Source organism: Salvia splendens, chromosome 3 (genome assembly GCF_004379255.2).
Source record: "Salvia splendens isolate huo1 chromosome 3, SspV2, whole genome shotgun sequence".
NCBI lineage: Eukaryota > Viridiplantae > Streptophyta > Magnoliopsida > Lamiales > Lamiaceae > Salvia > Salvia splendens.
In genome coordinates, this window is record NC_056034.1 from 13,411,372 (window position 1) to 13,431,900 (window position 20,529).

The 20,529-nt window shown below is 36.7% G+C and overlaps 4 protein-coding genes across 6 annotated transcripts; 1 reads left to right on the top strand and 3 right to left on the bottom strand.

The window, feature by feature from the left end:
• Window positions 1–5,383: 5,383 nt before the first annotated feature.
• Window positions 5,384–6,012, bottom strand: LOC121793793 (uncharacterized protein At1g15400-like). Its single transcript, XM_042191826.1, has one exon. The coding sequence runs from the start codon at window positions 5,907–5,909 to the stop codon at window positions 5,538–5,540; it is 372 nt and encodes a 123-aa protein (XP_042047760.1). The 5' UTR covers window positions 5,910–6,012; the 3' UTR covers window positions 5,384–5,537.
• A 413-nt stretch (window positions 6,013–6,425) lies between these two features.
• LOC121796611 lies at window positions 6,426–7,088 on the bottom strand. Its single transcript, XM_042195425.1, has one exon. The coding sequence runs from the start codon at window positions 7,086–7,088 to the stop codon at window positions 6,426–6,428; it is 663 nt and encodes a 220-aa protein (XP_042051359.1).
• Window positions 7,089–14,032: 6,944 nt separating this feature from the next.
• Window positions 14,033–16,614, top strand: LOC121793815 (DNA replication complex GINS protein PSF1-like). 3 transcript variants are annotated; one of them, XM_042191853.1, is made up of 7 exons: window positions 14,033–14,163; window positions 14,703–14,819; window positions 15,486–15,553; window positions 15,625–15,819; window positions 15,913–16,075; window positions 16,173–16,319; window positions 16,409–16,614. In XM_042191853.1, the coding sequence occupies exons 2-7, from the start codon at window positions 14,745–14,747 to the stop codon at window positions 16,433–16,435; spliced, it is 675 nt and encodes a 224-aa protein (XP_042047787.1). In that variant the 5' UTR covers window positions 14,033–14,163; window positions 14,703–14,744; the 3' UTR covers window positions 16,436–16,614. The 3 variants fall into 3 exon arrangements, with proteins under 3 accessions (XP_042047787.1, XP_042047789.1, XP_042047788.1); XM_042191855.1 differs by having other exon boundaries at window positions 14,703–14,763; XM_042191854.1 differs by lacking the exon at window positions 14,703–14,819.
• Window positions 16,615–18,106: 1,492 nt separating this feature from the next.
• Window positions 18,107–20,161, bottom strand: LOC121796612 (E3 ubiquitin-protein ligase RNF168-like). The gene is made up of 6 exons (XM_042195426.1): window positions 19,889–20,161; window positions 19,315–19,347; window positions 19,063–19,194; window positions 18,925–18,974; window positions 18,762–18,836; window positions 18,107–18,681 (listed from the first exon to the last, which is right to left on the bottom strand). The coding sequence occupies exons 1-6, from the start codon at window positions 20,159–20,161 to the stop codon at window positions 18,213–18,215; spliced, it is 1,032 nt and encodes a 343-aa protein (XP_042051360.1). The 3' UTR covers window positions 18,107–18,212.
• Window positions 20,162–20,529: the final 368 nt, after the last annotated feature.

Sequence of the window (20,529 nt, forward strand, 5' to 3'; positions counted from 1 at the left end):
TGTGAGTTCCCACGGCTGACTTTGGTTTTGTATAATTTATTGTGTTTTGTTCCCAATAGCTGAGTTTCACATTGCAATTTAGGTAATTTCTTCCACTGTGACCAGTAACATGTAGGATGTTGTTTGTGAGGTCCCGAGGCTGATTTTGGTTGTGTTCAATTTAGGGTTTTTCATCCGTATCGCTGAGTTTCACATCACAATTTAGGTAATTTCCACTGTTACCGGATAACTGAATGAGGCTTGTTGTGAGTTCCTGCGGTTGATTTTGGTTGTGTTGGATGTAGGGTTTATGGGTGTCGTTCCAATTTTTGGGCTGTGTCATTCCAATTCTTGGGGAGGGTCCGACTAATAATAGTGTATAGGGTGTGAAAACTTTCTTGATTTTACTTTTCAATTCAAGTCCTTGTTGCAATGTCGTCCTCTAGTTCTCAATCTTTCGGCTCAAGTTTCAATTGGGATTGGCCTCGTCCACAGATTGTGTACTGTAAGCATGATCTTGAGGCTGAGCTCGTGATATCTAGGACGACAACTAATCATGGGCGACGTTATTATTGTTGTCCAATATAGAAGGAAGATGATTGCAGATTCTTTCATTAGTTTGATGCGGGTCTATCGCCAAGCCAAGACACTTACTTTCAAAGGAGCAAACTGGAACGAGACAAGTTTGAAGAACAACTCCGATGCAAGAATACTGAGGTGTGTGTTCTTGAAGATAAATTGCGGAAAAAAAGTGACGAATGTGAAGAGTTGAAGTTAAAGCTGAGCAGGAAGAGTGAGGATTGTGTATGTCTTAATGTAGAAGTTGTCAAAACCACCAAAATGTCTCGAAAAATGAAGATTGTAATATTGTTGTTGTGTGTTGTAATTGTTTTCCTAATGTAATGTTAACATTTTTCTTCTCTTCTCCAATCCATAACAGGAGCTTAAGTACTAAACATCTTTAAGTTTCACCGTACTTAACAAGAGACACTTTAACTAGTGTACACGACTGAAGCTTAACATACCTCTGAAGTGTACACGATTGTACATGATTGGATTGAAGTATTACATAAACGTTTTGTTGAATATCACCCGAAGTACCCATGTTTTGGTGAAATACCACCATGTGTACAAAACGTTTTGTTGAATAACACCGGACGTACAAAACGTTTTGTGAAATAACATCCTATGTACAAAGTTAAAACATACAGTGCTCATTAATAACATATGTATAGGTAGTTATCAAGGCACAAGAATGCCTTCTCCTATAATGGCTACACAAAAGTGTAGTACAAAATACCATAGTCAAATACAGTTAACCACGAATATATACAAGAGGCTTCCCATTAAGCATAATGTTTGTCAAGAGGAATACTTTTTGTCAAAAGGTCGCCGAGTCCCCAAATTGTGAAGTGAAAATGCTTATAGTAAAACTCGCATATTGTCTTCCTGTCGTACCTCAGCTTAAGTAACATACTAGACAAGTCTATCAGCTCGAAGTGGTTAACGTCGCAGTCATCGAAGAAAGTCAGGTAACACCCAACATACTTCTTCTCTTCTTTGGTTTCGAAGAACGACCCACCATGATGGAAAGCAACGAAAAACTTCACGGGCGCGTCCTCTGTTGCGATTATTCAAAATAAGACAAAAATTAAATAACCTAACTTCTGACAACCTGAGAAATTGAATAAAATCAAACCAACAATGGATCTAAATTACCAAAATGTATAAATTTCGGAGCCCTAAATCACAAACGGAGACTATCAACCAGTGCAATTATCACAGACTGAGACTATCTCTCAGTGAACTTGTAAATTGCAATTTTCAATCGTAACATACTGTATTCTTCTTCGGGATAGAAAAAATCCAGATCAGGATCGCGGACATCCCATGTTTCTGTGTCCACATCGATGACCTCCGGTCCACGGCTACGTGGTCGTTGTGGCGACGGCGGTGGTGCCGGATGGTTTTTACACCGAGGCCCACCTCGCGAGGAGGAGGCACCAGAGGAACCAACCCGCTTACGTTTTGGCGCCATTCATGCAAGAACCATCAATGGCGATAGGAGGTTACTGAGAGGGGTATGAGAATTAAGTGGTGTGGAGGGAAGTGTGGAGTGAAATTGGAGTGAAATTGTGAATTATTTGAAAATGTTTCAAAAACCCGCCGAGTCCCCAAATTTTTAACTCACGTAATACGTAATGGCTGTGCACTAGGTCTAATCACCGTCCAACCAACCCATCAATGACATCATGCACAGTAAATGCGACAACATGCAGGGAAGGGCCAACGTTAGATAATTCACGGAACTGACCGAAATGCCCTTTTAGGGCTAAAGGGAAATATGGTCACGAAAAACACGATATGTGATTACGTTTAAGGTTAGAGTTGTCTGGCGATATTTTTTTTTGTTAGGGGCCTGCAACGCAACTTCTGGAAATATTAGGGACTTTTGGCGTAGTTCACTCTTTTTAGAAACTTATACTATCACTAATTCCTCTATTAATTAAAGAAGGACTACTCTCCGCCACTAATTCCTTTAGTAAACCGCATTTTTTGTAGTGTACTACCTCCATTCTATGTTAATAGAGACGCTTCAGTTTCTGCATTTATTTTAGAAAAAATAGTAATAAATAGTTAAAGGGTAAAAAAAGTAAATTAAGAGAGAGAATAATGTAGAAAAGACTCATGTTCTCTCTCTAACTGTACTTTTTCTCTACTCTAATTATTTATTACTTCATCTGTTTCATAATAGATGTCGCACTTTTTCTTTTAGTTTGTCCCACAAAAGATGTCACACTTTCTTTTTTGAAAAAGTTCTCTCTCACATTAATATAAATATACAATTTTCTAATTCCAGTTAACACATAAAATAGCATCTTCTAAGAGCATGAATAACCCTGTCCCCAGTTCGGGCCCCAAGTCCCCTCCACGTCATCATTCCTCTACAGTTGCGGCCCTGCCCCAAAAGCCTCTAACCCTGCAGGCCGCAACTCGGGCCGCAACTAATAAATGACACCATTCACAACTTCAACATATTTAACTCGTAAACGCAATTCGTTGAACAATTAAAACCGGAAAAATGCATTGTTCATTAGAAATTAACATTACATTACTAGACGAAGCAAATTTAAAATACAAGAAACCCTGGCCACGACTACTACTTCTTCATTTGGGCGCGAAGGTAGGCGATCATCTCACGGTACAACTCGAGCTCCTCGTCCGACATCTTCGATGTCAACTCCGTCAGCTGGCTCATCCGCCATGTAATATTCATCTCCGCCAAAGTGTCGGACATCTTATCCAGAGACGGATTGGTCGGCTCCATAGCGGAGTTGCTCGCAGTTGTCTTCCCCTTTGCTTTCCTCTTGGCCGCCTTTGTTCCCATCGGGCGGCTCTGAATGCTAGGAGAGGAGACGAAGACGTCGTCCGTCACGTTGAGGTCGATTGTCGGACCTCCTTCACTCGAAAAGTAGTTTCCGGAGGCGGAAACTTTGGTTGTCTTCGCCGCCCCAGTTGCCGCCGGCTCGGCACCGCTGGTGAACTTCGGGCCCTTCTCGACAAGCTTCTAAACCTCGTAGTACTTGAAGGCCTTCTTCCCGTCAGTGAAGAACGCATCCTTCACCTTCTCGACGAGGTCCGCCTCGCTGTGCCCGCTCGGCCACATCCGAACTACGTTGGCCCACTTTTCGTTCCACTTGCTCATATCCGCCTGGACCCGGCCCCAATGCTTGCGCAACTTCACGTAGCTACGTTCGATCGACCCTTTAGGACGGCTAGCGTTATACTTCTGAGCAATCCGCTCCCAGAAAGCCTTGCCAGTCTGCTGGTTGCCGATGATAGGATCCTCGGCCACGTCGATGTAGTTCCTCGCAAGCCACATTATCTCACTGAATTCGAACTCTTCCGTGTTGACCGGCGAGGTTATGTCAACGTTGCTACCGACTCCCGGACTAGGCGTCGGCTGCGATGGTTGCGACCCCGGTATGTACCAATTGTTCAAGTTAACGAACTCCTCCATCTCACGTTCATCGCTGTTGAACCAATCCATTGATGCCGATTCAAAGTGTATAATAGAGATTGAAATGGAATGCACGTAAGATTGATGCACAAATGGAATGCTCGTATTTATAGACACAAAATCTATATATATGTATATATATTGGCGTTGAGGCCCGGCCCGAGACCCGTGTAATGCTGGGCCGGGACTCGCCGGTGCGGCACGGCGCGCGATTAACGTCGTCCCAGGCCGGGCCGCGGGACGGACTTTAGGCCAGGAATGCGGCCCCGGGACCGGCATGAGCCGCGGTTTGCCTCCGTCTAACGCGCGGGACGGGCCGGGACTCGCGAATTGTGGCCCTGCCAGCCGCGTTATTTATGCTCTAAAATCTCATGTTATTTCTCAAGTATGTCATCTATTATAGGATAAATGAGTATTATTTTTTCAAAATGAATGCAGAAAATGAAACGTTTATATTAAGGCGGAAAGGAGCTAGTAATTTAGGTCCTCGGATTTAGACTAATTTTGAAATTAATTGATTAGGTTGATATGCACTAGAGACTACGAGTTGACAAGTTCTCCCCATTTTATTCTCTTTTTGTCCTTTTGTTTTAGGTCATAAATTGAAGGTTAGGTCATAAATGATTACCTAACTGCCATTAAATTATAAACCATTTTGGCATAGTGTAGACCATCATGCATAATTGCATTCATTATCTTAGGAAATAATGATAATAAATTATTGAATGTAAACGTAAAGGTCCTTCATTTTGTGCATATCTTATATTCACCTACTTCAGTAACAAGATCCCTATTTGGTTCTTGTGTATCTCTATTAAGTTTGTTAAAACTACTTTATGTACCCAAAAATGTTGTGGAATTTATTAATTTGGCTTATGGAGTAGTTATTTTTTTTGGAATACCATGAAAATTGAATCAAATATTTCTATATCAAATTGAAACAATAAACTTCATCTTATTTAATTATATAAGTAGTAGTAATAAAATATGAATTCATGGCCATTGATAATCACTAAGGGCCAAATGAAGCAACATAGTTACATAGGACACTAAAATGATTGGCAATGAATATTTTGTTCTTTATTTGTACTCAAGTTCTGCTCCTGGAAAAAAAAATATAAACAGATATAGCAGATATGTAGGACAAAAGAATTTAGATAAATCTTTATCTATTAATCCGATTTCCCCTCCAACATAACAAAAATTTGTGGTAAATGGTAACTAAAATTTTTACATATTATAATTCCCAATTTATTTCACGATGTTGAGCGTGAAAAGTCGCATTCAATGAAAATTCACAATTAATTGCGTAGTAGCAGTTCTGAAAGTTGAAATAATAATCAAGCGGAGTATAATTTTCACGAAAATCATGTTAACATACGATTATACGAAAAATAAATTTATTTGAACATTGATTTTTTTTATAAGACGAGTAAATGCCGAAAGATAACAACATATTTTACATAAAACAAATAAAAAGAAAAAGGAAAGAAATCTTGATTATAGGTTTGCAAAATTAACGGCCGCCGCACCGGAATCACATCACGCGCTTGGCAACCTTGGGCGGCCGGCGGCGCGTCTTGCCGAAGGCGCCGCAGAGTCCGCAGGCGGAAACCCTAGGGGACGGCGGCTCGAGCGGCGGCGGAGCTCTCCCCGCGCGGTCGGCGCGTCTGCCGCTGGATCGGCTCCTCTCGATTGCGATTCCTCCGCTTACAGAGGAATTCTCGGCGGCGGATGCAGTGGCTGATTTGTCGCCCGACTTGAGGTTTTGAGATCTCTTGTTTTTGTATTCTTCCTTTTGTTGGTCGGCTAGCTTGTTCAGCTCTCCAGAGAGGAATTTGTCGTCCCATACGAATCCCGAGGATCCTTGTCTCCTGAATGATACTGCTGATCTCTGCAACCCTGCCATCTTCAATTCCCGTCTCTCCCTCTCTCTCTCTGTATATATACACCTCGACGGAGGCTGGGTTTTTGAGGAAGGATTTTGATTTTGGGGGAAATTGTTTTGAGTTATTTATATATATACGCGTTTGTATTTATGAATTAATAGATGATGACGAAACCTGCATTTACATTTCAGCCCCTTCAAATATTATTTTTTGCGCCAAACTAAATTTTTTTTAGGAATGCCGGAATGGGGCCCACAATCTCCTATTTTATTTGGCGTAATAACAAATATTAAAAATTGGAATATAATTCCGACTATATTATTTTTTTTAAACGCAATTGTGGTGTGGAGGGTTCATGGGTCCCTCATCCCTTCATATCATAAAAGACCATTTACACGCTTTATGCCCAAAAGTGACATAGAGCCCACGTAGGGACTAATTTGTTGTCCCCTCCGCACACATGTGAGTGACACCAAATTACTCACCTCAAAAATTACAGTAAGATCAGCCTAAGTTCACCAAAATTCACCATCCTACTAGTGCCTTAGGAATTGGAAATTCGGCATGTTGAGTTGATCCATTCTTACCAACTCTTTGATCATCGTCAGGGTTGTGTCACGGTCATATTCCTGTTGGCCATTCTCGGGACTCCCTAGCTTCACTGCATATTCCGCTGCTTTGTTTCCGACGTTATAGCAGTGGGAATACTTGGCAACAACCTCCTTCAATTTGTTTCGGATGAACGTTGTTTGATGTCGTAGATGTGCCGACCCGGGTTTGTTGAGTTGAATTAAGGAGATCACTTCTTTAGAGTCCGATTCAATCCACACTTTTCTACCCCTACCTGTACCCATCTCAAGGCCGAGGGAAAGTGCTTGCAGCTTCGCATCAAGAGCTGACGTGGCTGTCACTTTCCGAATAAAGCCTCGGACAAAGTTGCTGCTAGCGTCTCGGAAAATTCCTCCCGCCCCTGCGCCTGCCCGGTTCCACACTCCCTTGATATTGAGCTTTAACCAGCCCGTGTCCGGCGGAATCCATCTGACTGTTTTGATGAGCTTTCTTCGCCTCTCGATCCAAGTGGTTGTATCAAAATTCTCTAGATTGCTGTATCCTTCCCACTCCTTCCTTCCCAGTGTACCTGCTTTGATCATGTTTTGCAAGTAAGTCTTGGTTCTTGGGAACACATTTTTTGCTGTCATCTTCACTCCTCGATGTATGTAGCTGTTACGTTCCATCCAAATGAACCATAGAATGAGGCAGGGGATGACCGAGCTGACATGTAGCTTGCTCGATTGACATAGCCTACGGCTACGGTGCCAGAATCTTATTCGAGCCTCGAAATCAATCACTCTTTCGTTCCATTTCGGTAAGTTAGGGAACCAATTTGCAGTTCTTCTCCACACCTCCCCTGCTACTTCTCCTTGCAAAAACAAGTGCTCCCTCGATTCCACTCTCGGTGATTCGCAACATCCACATTTAGAAGCAAGGCTTACTTTTCTCCATTGGATCCACCGGTAGTCTGTTGGCTAGCAACCTCCATACGAAGATAGAAATCGACGGGAGAGTGCAGGAGTTCCATATAATTCCGACTATATAATTACTACGCGAATAAATATTTGTGTGTATATTGTTTGGTAGTATTTTTTTTTTCATTCTTGCTTTTATATCTTCCTATAATTACGTTAGCAATGCCGTTTAAGTAATTAATTTCCAACCATTTATTTCAGTTTTCTCTTTGTTCGGTGGGAAAGGCATGAACTTTGTATTCAAGAATTAAGCTAATACTAGTAAGACAATAGGAAGTTGTATAGAAATTACAAAAATAAATCATCATAAGTTTGCTTGTAAACTAAGAAAAAACGGATAATGAATTGAGCTCTAAAAAATTATTGAAGACATTTAATTTTTTTAAAATAGCGATATAAAATAGCCAGATCAGAATAACTATTGAATAATTCAAAACTATAAGCTAAGGCCGCAAAAAAGTGTGAACCAAAATTGGACTTTCGTACTCCAAAAACAAATCATGAGACCAAATGCATGAGACCACAAATTTATTTCATATACTTAAAAGTTTTCCATGTTGCCTCAAGTTATACTCTACCACGTCCACGTGTATATAATATCTAAATGATACTCCCTCCATCTCATAATAGATGTCACACTTTCTTTTTCAAATCACACAAAAGATATCACATTTCATTTTTTAGAAAAAGTTCTCTCTCACATTAATATAAATATATTATTTTATCTTTCCACTTAACACACAAAACAACACTTCCTAAAATCTCGTGTCAATCCCCAAGTGTGACATCTACTATTGGACGGAGGGAGTACCAATGATTATTTTTTATAAAATACCTAAAGATTGTTGTATAACAAATTTAGGAAATACAACCTTCGCCAAAAGCCTTAATTTCTTGTACTATATAAGATCTCGGTAGAAACTAACATTTGCATTATATGGTTGTCATATTTTTTGCAGTTAAATAAATAAATAAACTAGAATATCATGATGTATAGAATGAAATCTGGTTGGTATTAATTAATCCAGAAAAAAGGATCTGGTTGCTGTTTTTGGATGATTCTTAAGAATGTTTAAATCCTTTTGGTTGATACTTGAGTGAAGGAAGTCTAGATAAAACCATGGAGAATCTCTATATGTGCATTATTGTTTTTCAACTAGCCCATCTTCTCTACATCAAAATTATAAATTAAGTTACATTTTAAATTAATACTCCCTCCGTCCCATGCTACTCGCACTTTTCATTTTAGGCCGTAAATTTGGGATTGATTTTTTTGTGTAATTAAAAAAGAATTTTAGGTGTAATGAGACATCACTTAATAAAAGAGCTCTTAACTTAAACTAACATATTAATTAAATGCATTAATTCTAACTTAAATTATAAATAGTGTAAGGACTTTGTGACGAGCCGAAAAGCAAACGTGCGAGTAGCACGGGACGGAGGGAGTATGTGATACATCCGTGCATATAAAGGGGCGGATTATAAAGTAAATAAACAAAACAAATTATTAATTCAAAACGTGAGAGAGTTTATATTAGATAATAGAATTAATGGATAGAGAGTTTATATTAGATAATAGAATTAATGGATACCGGTTGTGGATCAAATTTAAACTATGTACACATCCAAAACGACTAGTATTTCATTGAAAATAATGACAATTATATCATGTTTTTCGTGCCGACCTCATAAGGACCACCTGACCTTAAAAACATAGCATTTCCATTCATTAAATAAAAATCCGTTTCAAAATCAATTCTTATTTTGTGGAGTACTTCTTTCGTTCCATAATAGTGAAGTCATTTTTTCATTTTGGTATGTTCCATAGTAGTTGAGTCAATTTCCTTTAGTAAAAATCAACACATTTCTTCTAACATAATTTACCCCTTTTTACTTTATTATCTCTTCATCTTTTTACCTTTTTTTAATTTCCTACTTTATTATTCATTTACTTAACTCACTTAACTCGGTTATTCAAAATTTAACGTGCTATGAAAATCCAAATTCCAAAAGAAAAAAAAAATTGGAGTGTCGCGACAACACCTTCGATGACCAAAACCGAATATCATTAGTTCACCTTTGGTTTTTACATCAAATCTAAGTGAATTTTGTCCAACAAAGTTAGTTAGTAATACTACACTATTTATGGAGTAATAAATTCCGAAAAGAAATTAAAATTCATGTATTCGTAAGGAATAATTAATGTATTAATCAGGAATAAACCTTTTTTTATCACATGAAATTTACAAAAACTAAAAACAATACATATGCCCGGTTCGGTTGGGCATATTATATTGAAGATTATTTTAGCCCATGTTTGGTTAGTAAAATTATATCCATGTTTGGATACAAGATTGAAACAACGATGCATAATCAGGAGATGATGCTCCATCATGGCCAAACCCTTGTGACAAAAGTTATCATTGTGTATAATCAATCATTTTTCCATATCTACCCTTTACTTTTTCTGTAAATATCAAGGCTGCCCTCCTCTATTATACAATGATCTGCGATATTTCAGAATGTATTTATTTATTCAATAAGTTAGTGAAGCTTTATATTGAGCAGCTAATTGTTTCTAATTTAATATGATTGAATTAGATCTTACAATTGAAGATTCAATATGGTGTTTGAATTTGATTATTGTTTAGACTCACGTTACTCACCATGTTTAACACGTAAATAATAACAATTATTATTTATTATTATTATTATTATTATTATTATTATTATTATCATATTCCTATATTTTTTTATCACTTTTTTCTTTTGGAAAAAACTTCTCTTCATTTTCAAAATGTTCTGAATATTTTAGAAGCTAATGTTGAGTTTAATTAAAAATTATATTTTCATTTACATTGAAACATAAGAATAATAACGTGCCCCTTCATATCTTTTGATGACCTGCCAAAATGCAACAAAAAAAATAAATATTAGTTATTAAAATAAAATGATAAGATGAAGCGAGATTAAAAAATGCAACTAATTAAGATGTAAAAATATACGTGCCATTTATATTCTGGAGTAAACTTGTAAACTATATTAGACCTAATATTTGGGAGAAGTAATGTTAAGGGTATCATAGTAAATACACATTATCTCGATATTATATATAATATTCCAAACCAAACACATCTTCGATTATATTAAAATTAACACTCCAAACAAACACCTTTTAAATCTAAGATTCAATCTTCACTCATCCAAAATATAATCTTAGTTACTTTATCTTGTCAATAAACACTCACTATCTTGATTAATAAACCGAGACGTGTGATTAACTATCAATGTTGATTATTTTATCCAGTCAAACCGGTGACTGAATCAAATTAATTAATGGGAGATATACAGTTGTGATAACAATGATTGGGTTGCCGCCTTTTATGATCGCTTCATTATTCAGCTTTTGAATTTGGTGATTGTTTCAAATCTCTCTAAGATTATGAATATCACAAATTCTCCTACTAAATCACCACATTTATTTAATTGTCAATAATGTCATCATCACCTTATCACCTTTGTCTCTTGTAACTGAATCAAGTGATAAGATACATATCAGATATTCTATTTGGGCACAATTTTTTTAAGATAAATACTAGGAAACTAATATAATCATATGATTATGTAGGTTAATTTTGGACTCAGTGACAAATATTTCAAATATATGCACTATAATTTTGATGGTGCAGGTAATAAACATTACTTATAAAATAACTTGAGGTTGTGAAGGACAACTGTAATTTAGTTAATGGGGGTGGCAAACTGCCATTAGTTGGAGTTTTTATATATAGTATTTGACTTTTATGTATATATAACATTTAAATTATCATTGTAAAATCCAAGTGTGTTTTGTACCCAGGAATCAGAATAGTGGGAAGCTCCTAATGCATTCAATTTATTGATCTCTTTTCTTACCAATTATAATTTTTTCAGCTCTATTACTAAAAAGTAAAATTCCCTCGAATGCAAGTGTTTGCAATTTGAAATATATGATAAAAAAAAGTTAAGAATTGACCAGGATATTTCATTTCACGTTATATTAATATAATACGTAGCCAAGTTCCGTAAAATATGGTCTGTGATTAATAAATTAATTCAAAGCGAAGCATATATTTAAGGTCCAATAATTTTCAATAGTTTTTTGTTCTTTTTTAAGTATTAAATAATATTGAATCGTTGCGGACTTGAATCTTATTAAAATAAACGATTATATGTTATATGCCTTGCACTTAAATAATGGAGTATACCTGTTTTTAAATTATATGTGGCCCATAAACTATTACCAAGTCAAAACAAGAAGTTTAACTAGTCAAATTCAACAATTTTCATTTTTCAGTTAATGCAAGTTAAAAATGTAGTCCATATTTTTTGTCTTGTTAGACACTCGTCTTCTGTCTACAGAAAATTTAAAGTCGACTAGAATAATCACAACTTTAAAAATAATAAAATAAGCCCATTCATGACATCTTCGAGTTTTCTATCTTTTGTTAAGTCTAGATAATTAAGAAGTCTGTGTTAATGATAGTTAGTTAGTTTTTCTCATTGTAACACACTCTATCTTTGTGAGGCTTAGCTAATTCAGAGAGTTCATTGTAATCGAGAGCAATAGCTTGAGTGTGTGAGGATTCTTTCATCTTGTATCTTCTCTACCGTAATAAAACAGTGTGATCTCTTTCCTCCGTGGACGTAGGCTTCTACAGCCGAACCACGTAATTGCCTGCGATTGTGTGAGTGTGTTGGTGTTGATTCAAAGTTCTTGTGTTTCATCTTCGTGCAAAACATCAGTTTGTGATGCGTAAACATATGATTTTATAACTAAACATATGCTCGTTGCCATTTCAATCAATTAGAATGGTATCTTTTTATAATTATTTGTTTTATTTCTCCACTAAAATTAAACTACTTATTTTCTTTATCGAAATAGTATGTAGTTAGGTCCAAGCTCATTCTTCAAATGCCATTTTTTGTTGTTATTGTTTTTGTTTTTAGTCAAAGGGCCATTGATTCGGTTGAATTAATATGTTTGTTAATCTACCATGCATTTTTTTATGTCTCGTTGATTAGACGCGTAATTCAATCGCCTTTATTTAATAAATTTAGCACAATTCAATTTGTAGTTCATACATGATTGACTTATTGAAAACTTATGCAATTATGCTGAGGGACTTTTGTTTGCTTATTATTTCTACTTATTACTTTTGTTCCATATTCCAGCCTATACTTTAAGAAAAACCAGGTTTTGTCTATTTTCTTCTATTTTGTTATAAATAGATGAAAATTGATATTGGTTTTTTAGTGCCTTTGCATTTTCTGCTGACTGCTATATAGAGTTTAAACTACTTTGGAATGTAAAAAAGCATTGTTGGATTACGTTTTGATATGGAAATTGTTAATAATCTGTCGATTTAATTGCCTCTTGAACTTGCCGTTTGTTACTAAGGGACGTGATCTGTGGCTAATTTTTCTTAAGTTGCTAACTTGCTAACTCATCAATGCAATGTATTAAAAATGTCAACACGATGATACTGAAATGTCAACATAAACTTAAGTTGATATTTTAATACATTATGTTGACATTGATATTTAAATGTCAACACAGTTTCTTAAAATATCAACACAAATATGTGTTGGCATTTTAATATGATCGTCTTGACATTTTTAATACATTACGTTGATGCGTTAGCAAGTTAGCAATTTAAGAAAAGTTAGCATTTTAACGCAATCATTTTTACTGATATATATGTTAACAGATTTAATGGCTGATAAAGACCATAACTAAGTTTCCATTGAAATTGAAGAATGGCTGTGGCCGTGTGGGCACAAATTTGATTAACAAAAATTTAATTTAAATTGAGTGATTATATTAGTGATTACATTCCATCCTATTTACACTTTATCACTGAGAGAAATTAATGATATGTACCCTATCATATTTAAGTTTCATTTTAGCCATAACTAGAAATAATCTGGATTATCAATAAAGTTAAAACCTTATATCCTTTTGGAATAATCGTATTAGTAATGATCTTAATTCACCAATTTAAGACACGATTGCGTTTCTTTGTATTGCCACGATTAAGACACATTGCGTTTCAGGTATCAGCCTGTGTCAAAATTGCCTCCAATGTCGAATAAGTATTTGTGCAATCACCAATAGTTATTGGATAAGCCTTAATTGCACTTTGCATGCAGCTAAACTCTTAAAATTCAACGAAGTCGAAACATATATATCATTACAAAGGAATGAAGGAGGTTTTAAACATATTCACCTATTACAAACTGTATAAAAATTTAGAGCAGGGGTGATAATATCAAATAGTAACATCTGTAATTGTAATGCTGATAAAAAAAACATCTATAATGGACTAATAGTCACAAAACTGTATATTTTTCTTCCATGTGAATGTGATATATACTATTTGGTCCTATGAATTCCATCTAGTATTTTGAATCATTAATTTTAAATATAAATATAGGAATTGAGTACTACCACTACAACAATATTTTTGAGCCAGTCTGTATTCGGCCCAATCAAATCCATTTTAGGCCCAGCCCATTTGTATTTTCAGCGGCTAAGTTTTTTCATCTCCCGCCAAAAAGTATGCTCAGCCAAATTAGCTAAATCTCTCTCTTCATCAGCTCAGCTCCGATCTTAATTTCTCGGCCATCGAGTTCACCTGATCTCTTCAACTATCGAAGATCTGTTATCAGAATCTTCCGCCTTCCTCAGTTTCAAATCTCAGAAACGGTAATCGCTTGTTGATGGATGAAAAACTTTTTTATTTGCGTTATTCTTTTTATTTTATACGATCTTATTTAGTAGTCCGATATGATTTATTTTAGAAGGTCTAATTGTAACACGATTCGGAAAATCGAAAATCCTTTCGTGAATCTGTGATTGTTTGTTTTCGGGTTGTTTAGTGTTCGAGGCGAATTTCTTCTGGTGTTCATTTATTTGATTGAAACGAAAATTTAGGGAAGAAACACAGAGTTTAGCGGTGATACACTTTTCTGGTGATGAGTTGAGTATCTGAGTGTGGTGTGCGCGCTTAAATTTTTATGGTTGGGGGCCAGGGGTGGGTGGCGATTTACCTTTACTGTTGTTTCTCTCTACTCCATCTGCTGTAATTCTTTTTCCAATTATCATTATCTGCTTATTTCACTCAGTGTTCTTATTTGTTCATGTATCAATGTCAATGTCATTCGTTTTATTCGTATTGATCGGAGGAGTTTTTTTGCTGAGGAATTTTTGTACATATCATGTTTGATGAAATGCTCATGTTGCAGTTTGGCTTTAGAAAGTTGAATCCGTTTGGAATTTGAGGAAAGATGTACGGGAGAAAAGCAAGTGAGTTAGTGAAGGAATTTGCTAGTGTTGAACATGGGCAGATTTTTACTTTTAATGTAAGCAACATAGATCTTCAGAGTATGTGGAGCCTGATTTGCATTTTTATTGGCCTTGTTTCTTTGATGGTATTTATAGGTCTGAGTGACTTTGACTAAGGATTATATAGAAACTATGTGTGTTTGTGTGTGTATTTGGAATGAAGATGATTATAATTCCATTTCAATGCTGCAGACTGTAGCAGTAAAATGCTAAAGTAAATGGCTCGATTTCAATAGCATTTTACATTTTAAGAGTTTTGCACTTTCGAGTTTGTACAATGTGAAAGAGTTCCTTTATCTATGTCACTGTTAACAAATTTAGTATTAGATACCTAGACCTAATAGTAGGTTAATAATAAAGTCTTGGGAAAATGGAATTTAGATTGAACTTAGTTTGGATAGCAATATGAGTGATCATTGGCTTGTGGCTACCACATAGCAATTTTTCTTGTTCTTCTGAATTATGATCCCCTTTCTTTTTAAATTCATTAATCTGAACTAACTAGTTTTGCAATCAAGTGTAGGTGACAATATAGGAGGAATATGTCAATTCAGCCAAGCTATCTATTTTAGTCAACATGATTATGCCTTTTATTGTCAGGATCCAATTGTGATTTTTTTTGTCCATTCCAGTTCTTTGCATTATTTATTTCAAAATCAACATCTGTTTCTTTGCATACACAGAATGACCTTTTCGCTCAAGTGCTGGAAGAATGTGACGGACATCTCCTTCACCTTCAGCCTTTAATGAGGTAAGCTTTCTAGTGCATTGTGTATGTTCCTTGTATGTTACCCTTTTTTCCATAACTTTTGATGATACCAGGAAAATACAAGAGCACGAAGATAAATTGAAAGATAAAAATAGATCACAAGAGGAAATCGGAACTTCAGAAGATGAAATGAGTAAATCTCAAGCTGAGAAGACACTAATCCAAAATGCTCTGAAATCTGATCAGTTTGGGGCACTGGTCCATCACCTCTCACTAGTTCGGAATAAGCGCTGTCTCATGGCTTATGTGTGAGTGATCAGAACTTACTCTTAAGGAACACTTTTCTTTTTACCCGCCTTGCCCTCATCCTGGCCTATGTATCACATTCTCTGGTTTTATAGATATAAAAGAGCAGAAGTCATCAGAAGCTTGGGATGGATGGTCGACAGTGTGCTTCCTGAAGAAATTCAAGAGAAACTCAGTACTTCCGAAAAAGAATATTTCAAAAATCATGCTGCAACTCTACAATCATACATGGCAGAGCTCGATCTTCATCTGACTGTGGTAACTAATTCTCTGTGCCCAACGTTTTGCATTGTATGTGATATTGTTCGAGATGGAGAGTATGCCGTTTAGTCTTTCTAATGTTGGTGATATGCAGGATATGATTCCTCCAAAAGATCCCTACATAAAGGTGAGAGTTCTCGATGATATTGGCGAGATTGCACTGAGCGATCAAGTAGCCAACTTAGCGCGCCATGCAATCATGTTCCTGCGAAGAACTGATGCGGAGCAATACATCACTCAGGTAGCTATGCAACTTATACATCTAATCACTTCTTCTCCTCCATTGGGTTGACACTCTTTTGTAACATGATAGCTTAATGATATGAGCAGGGCCAAATGGAAGAGCTCACAGGCTGATTTCAATGGAGGGTGTAATGTTTGAAGTTGTTCCATGTTTTAAGCCTGTAGTAGAAACCATACTGGTGAAGGTCCATTTTTCTTTCACATGTCAACTTCACTTGCACTTTTATGAGATTTGCATATTGAATGGCTTATTTTATATAGTAGTCAAAATAAAATTCTATTGTTAATGATTATTCGTGTTTAGTTTCACATATTTAAAATAATTTAGATTATAGTACTATTCTATACTTAACAATAGTGTTTAAATAATGTATAAATACAATATTTAAACGTAATGATATATAATACATATAAAAAAATTACAAAAAATAGTAGTACTAGTTTTTCTATTTTGGTATGTTCCTTATTAACTTCTATTTTGGAATCATTGATTCTATCACATCATTCTTTAGAATAACCACGAAGAATAAACAGGGAGATTCGATATTTTGATGAGCATAACAAGATGCAAAAGATCATTGATTCTATCGGTACTTCTTATAATAATAATAATGATAATAATAATAATATGCATACACTCGTTTATAAATTAGTACTATCTGAGACACAATCAATTACTCCTATTACTGGCAGCCACATCAGCAGGAGCGCGCCTGCAACTTCCGGCGCCAACATGTTGACGTCCAATGCCGACGCCATGGCTCAAGAATGTGTTGTTGCGTTTCTTGAAATGGAGACGGACGCTACGAATAATGATAAACTGGTGGAGTTTGTCCGTAGCCACTACGTGAGCAGTCTCAACGCGTCCGAGCTCTGCTCAGCGCTCCTCCACCATATTAATGAACCATGCCTTCACAACTTCATCCATGATTTATCCCGTCTTTACAATGCACATTCCACGTTGGAGAAGACCCTGAAATCAATGGACGAGAGCTTCTGCAAGAAGCTCCGTTGCATAGGCGTTTCCAAGAAGGTCTCTGCGGTTCTCTTCACATCAGCGGCCGTGATCTGCGTGGCCAACGCCAATGCCAATACCAAGAGGGCAGCAGCTGCTGCCGTGGCCTCCCTTCTATTTGGCGCGGTCGGGAAATGGGTGCATTCACTGTTGAACAAGCGTGAGAGGGTTGTGAGGAGAAACAAGGAGGTAACAGAGCTTATGAAGTCGGCATGAAAGATGTCGACAGCATTCACACGGTGGCGCAATCGTTGTTGGAAGGGAGCTTCAGCTTGCAAGACTTGCTAGAGAAAATCGACTACTACGGTGGTGAGATGAAATGGGTTAAACAACTTGTGCTGCAAACTATCACTAAGCACTTGGATTAACTATCTTCTAAATACGGTTACTTGTATCCTAATGCTAAATTTATACTACCACAAATAAAAGGTGTGAATGATCACTTTCACGATGGCTGCGCACCTTGAAATCGTTGAAAAAATGGTAAAAATCAGTTGATTTTATCAGAACCTTTAAGTTTTGGTTCAAAATCAATATCGCGAAAAACCATTGGACCGACACGTTTAAGTATGAATGGATCGACACGTTCAAGTATCTCATACGTCCCAATAAATCTCGGACTCAGTTTACCATTCTTTTTAAATCAGAGTACCTTAAAATTTCATTGATTCTTAGATTTTTTTTTGTTAGTTTTAAGATATCATATAAATAGTAAAATTCCCTAAAATATACACATCCATCCTAATCATTCTGACCAGCACCATAAATAATTGGGTTAAATTTGTATATTGGAGATTCACAAAGTGAATAGTGAATACAGACAGTTACAAATTCAAAAGCATCATTTAAAAAAAACACATGTAATTCTTTTTTGTTTTAATCTCGTCGTCCTCTGCTCATCCGAATGTTAATGGCCCTCGAGGCCATAGCCCTCAAGTTAGCTCTCGCAGTTGCAGGTGCAAGTGAGCCCCTCCTCCGGTCATCAGGTCCCGTGAAAGCCTCCATAAATTCTTCCCTCTGCAGCCTCAGGGCCAAAGCAGCATCCCTGTCCTGGCCCGGCAGCTCTGTTCTTGCAACATCCCCTCTGCTCGACTGAGCCCGGTTTCTGATGCGTTGTTCGCGGTTTCTTCTCCTCTCGGCAGAATTGTTAGACGACTCAAGACTACGCAATTCCACAACACCTCTGCTTTGCCTAGTATGTTGGCTCCTTGTTCTCGATTGAGAAGGCTGCTCGAGGGCCTCTGTGGCAGATTCATCGGCTGCCTTTCTAGCCTCTACCTCCTGTGGGAACAGCAGCTGCACCGTGTTCCACAGTACCGTGTTCACTTTGCTGTACTTCCCTGTGCTGCGAATTTTCGCGTTACATGTTAGTGAAGTCAAGAAAAATGGAGTTAGTTGATCAAGAATAGCTTCTATTTACCATACCTAATGATCTGCCTACATTTGGGGCACTTCCTCCCGCATCTATCAGCTGCGGAGCTCAGGCATTTCTTACAGAAACTACGAAAAAGAACACGGAAAGAAAACTTGAGTAGATATGGCTTAGGTTGTATAGGATATGATCATCTATCTAGTTCAAAATTTTTACCTGTGTCCACAAGGCGTGGTACTCGGTTCATAACATATCTCGAGGCAAATCTGCGAAATTCAAACATATTTCAACCAATAAGTTGCATAACATCAGCATAAGTGTAAAAGAATGTGAATGAATTATCTCTTTTCTTACAGCACAAGAGAGCTCCTCCCGGAGGCGATCAAGGCATGGAATCAAAGGGGTAGAGCTGGAAACATCACTGCTCTTTGCGTCCACTTCCTCATCTGCCTTAATATGCTTCTCTACCTCTGCAATGGCTGTCTCCTATTTACTAGTTGATTCACCCTCTTTACTAGTTGATTTTGGCTCATCTTCATCGAGATCAAGAACAGTAACGGGTATGGATGCAGGGCTTCTTCTCTGAGCCCTCCGTTTTCTACATACATCGAATTTAAACGCGTAACTTAGCAAAACATGCTGTAACAGACGAATCAACACAATAACAAAGTCATAAATGCAATCCAATTGCTTCTTTTACTTCCATACTTCATACATGGAAATTTCAATATATGAGAAAAAAAACCACAAAACACAAAATTCAAAGCCACTAGATACATAAGATCCATATATAGGAGATAAATTCCATAGAAGCAACATTGGGTAAACTTATGATTCGATATAAAAATAGATTTTTTCACTTCAACCAGCTCTTGTTCACATAAATAATCAAGATTCAAATTTAATAAACACGATGAAGGAAGTAGAAAAAAAACCATAGACCTCAAAGACTATAGATATGCTCTAAATCTCCCAAAATTGCATACAACTATGCTACATACAGCTAAAGATCAGTACATAAACGAAAATAAAATTCCTAAATCCATAATCGAAAATATTAATTATAAAATCTAAAGGCAAGGGTCGATTTTTCTTCTACTATTCATTTCCAGAAAAAACATAAATAATCAAACACATACACAATTAAAAAAAAGGGGAATTCGATATGATAAATTTTGACCAAATACAACCTTCTTGAATTTGTCTGTGGGGTTTTCAAACTTTGCAAGTCGGTTCTCTTCTTCTGCTTGAACTGTGGATCGGGATTGTCTTCGACGATGAGGCTTGCGACCAGCAGCGCCTCTTCGTCCCACCCAGCCATCGCGGCGACTGATCGGAACCCCGGACTGAATAAACTCTCCTCTTTCTGGCCATTTTCTGCGATTTCTTGTCGTTTTTTGGATGGATTTCCCGAGATTCCGGGGCTTCTGCTCGAATTCGCTTCAGCAACCATCTTCTTCTGAAGTTTAGGGTTCCGATTGCGGAATTATACAGTTGATTGGGGCAAGTAAGGAAAAATGTTGTACAACGGTCATCAGTCAAATTCAATTTTTAACAATAACGGCTACTCTAGTCAAGTCAGATTTAACCCGTACCCGAATCCGAACCTGGAACCGCTACTGGCCCAATATTTATGGCCCAATTAGCAATTATGATGTTATTGAAGGAACATGACATAATTTCAGAGTTAATATTTTTATTTAATACTATGTCCAACATACAGTATTTCTTGATTATTCCTAAAAACATGATTACTGCAACAAAATAATTTTGTTTATAATAGTAGTATTTTTAAGGATCGATTTAATTGAAATGAAATTG

What these genes read in the sequence shown, in the direction of transcription:
- LOC121793815 (XM_042191853.1), top strand. Translation starts at nt 14,745, where the DNA reads ATGTACGGGAGAAAAGCAAGTGAGTTAGTGAAGGAATTTGCTAGTGTT. An exon ending in CACCTTCAGCCTTTAATGAG is followed by an intron (nt 15,554 to 15,624) that starts GTAAGCTTTCTA and finishes TGATGATACCAG; the next exon opens with GAAAATACAAGAGCACGAAG. An exon ending in TCGATCTTCATCTGACTGTG is followed by an intron (nt 16,076 to 16,172) that starts GTAACTAATTCT and finishes GGTGATATGCAG; the next exon opens with GATATGATTCCTCCAAAAGA.
- LOC121793793 (XM_042191826.1), bottom strand. Translation starts at nt 5,909, where the DNA reads ATGGCAGGGTTGCAGAGATCAGCAGTATCATTCAGGAGACAAGGATCC.
- LOC121796611 (XM_042195425.1), bottom strand. Translation starts at nt 7,088, where the DNA reads ATGACAGCAAAAAATGTGTTCCCAAGAACCAAGACTTACTTGCAAAAC.
- LOC121796612 (XM_042195426.1), bottom strand. Translation starts at nt 20,161, where the DNA reads ATGGTTGCTGAAGCGAATTCGAGCAGAAGCCCCGGAATCTCGGGAAAT. An exon ending in ACCACGCCTTGTGGACACAG is followed by an intron (nt 18,837 to 18,924) that starts GTAAAAATTTTG and finishes TCTTTTTCGTAG; the next exon opens with TTTCTGTAAGAAATGCCTGA. An exon ending in AAATGTAGGCAGATCATTAG is followed by an intron (nt 18,682 to 18,761) that starts GTATGGTAAATA and finishes GAAAATTCGCAG; the next exon opens with CACAGGGAAGTACAGCAAAG.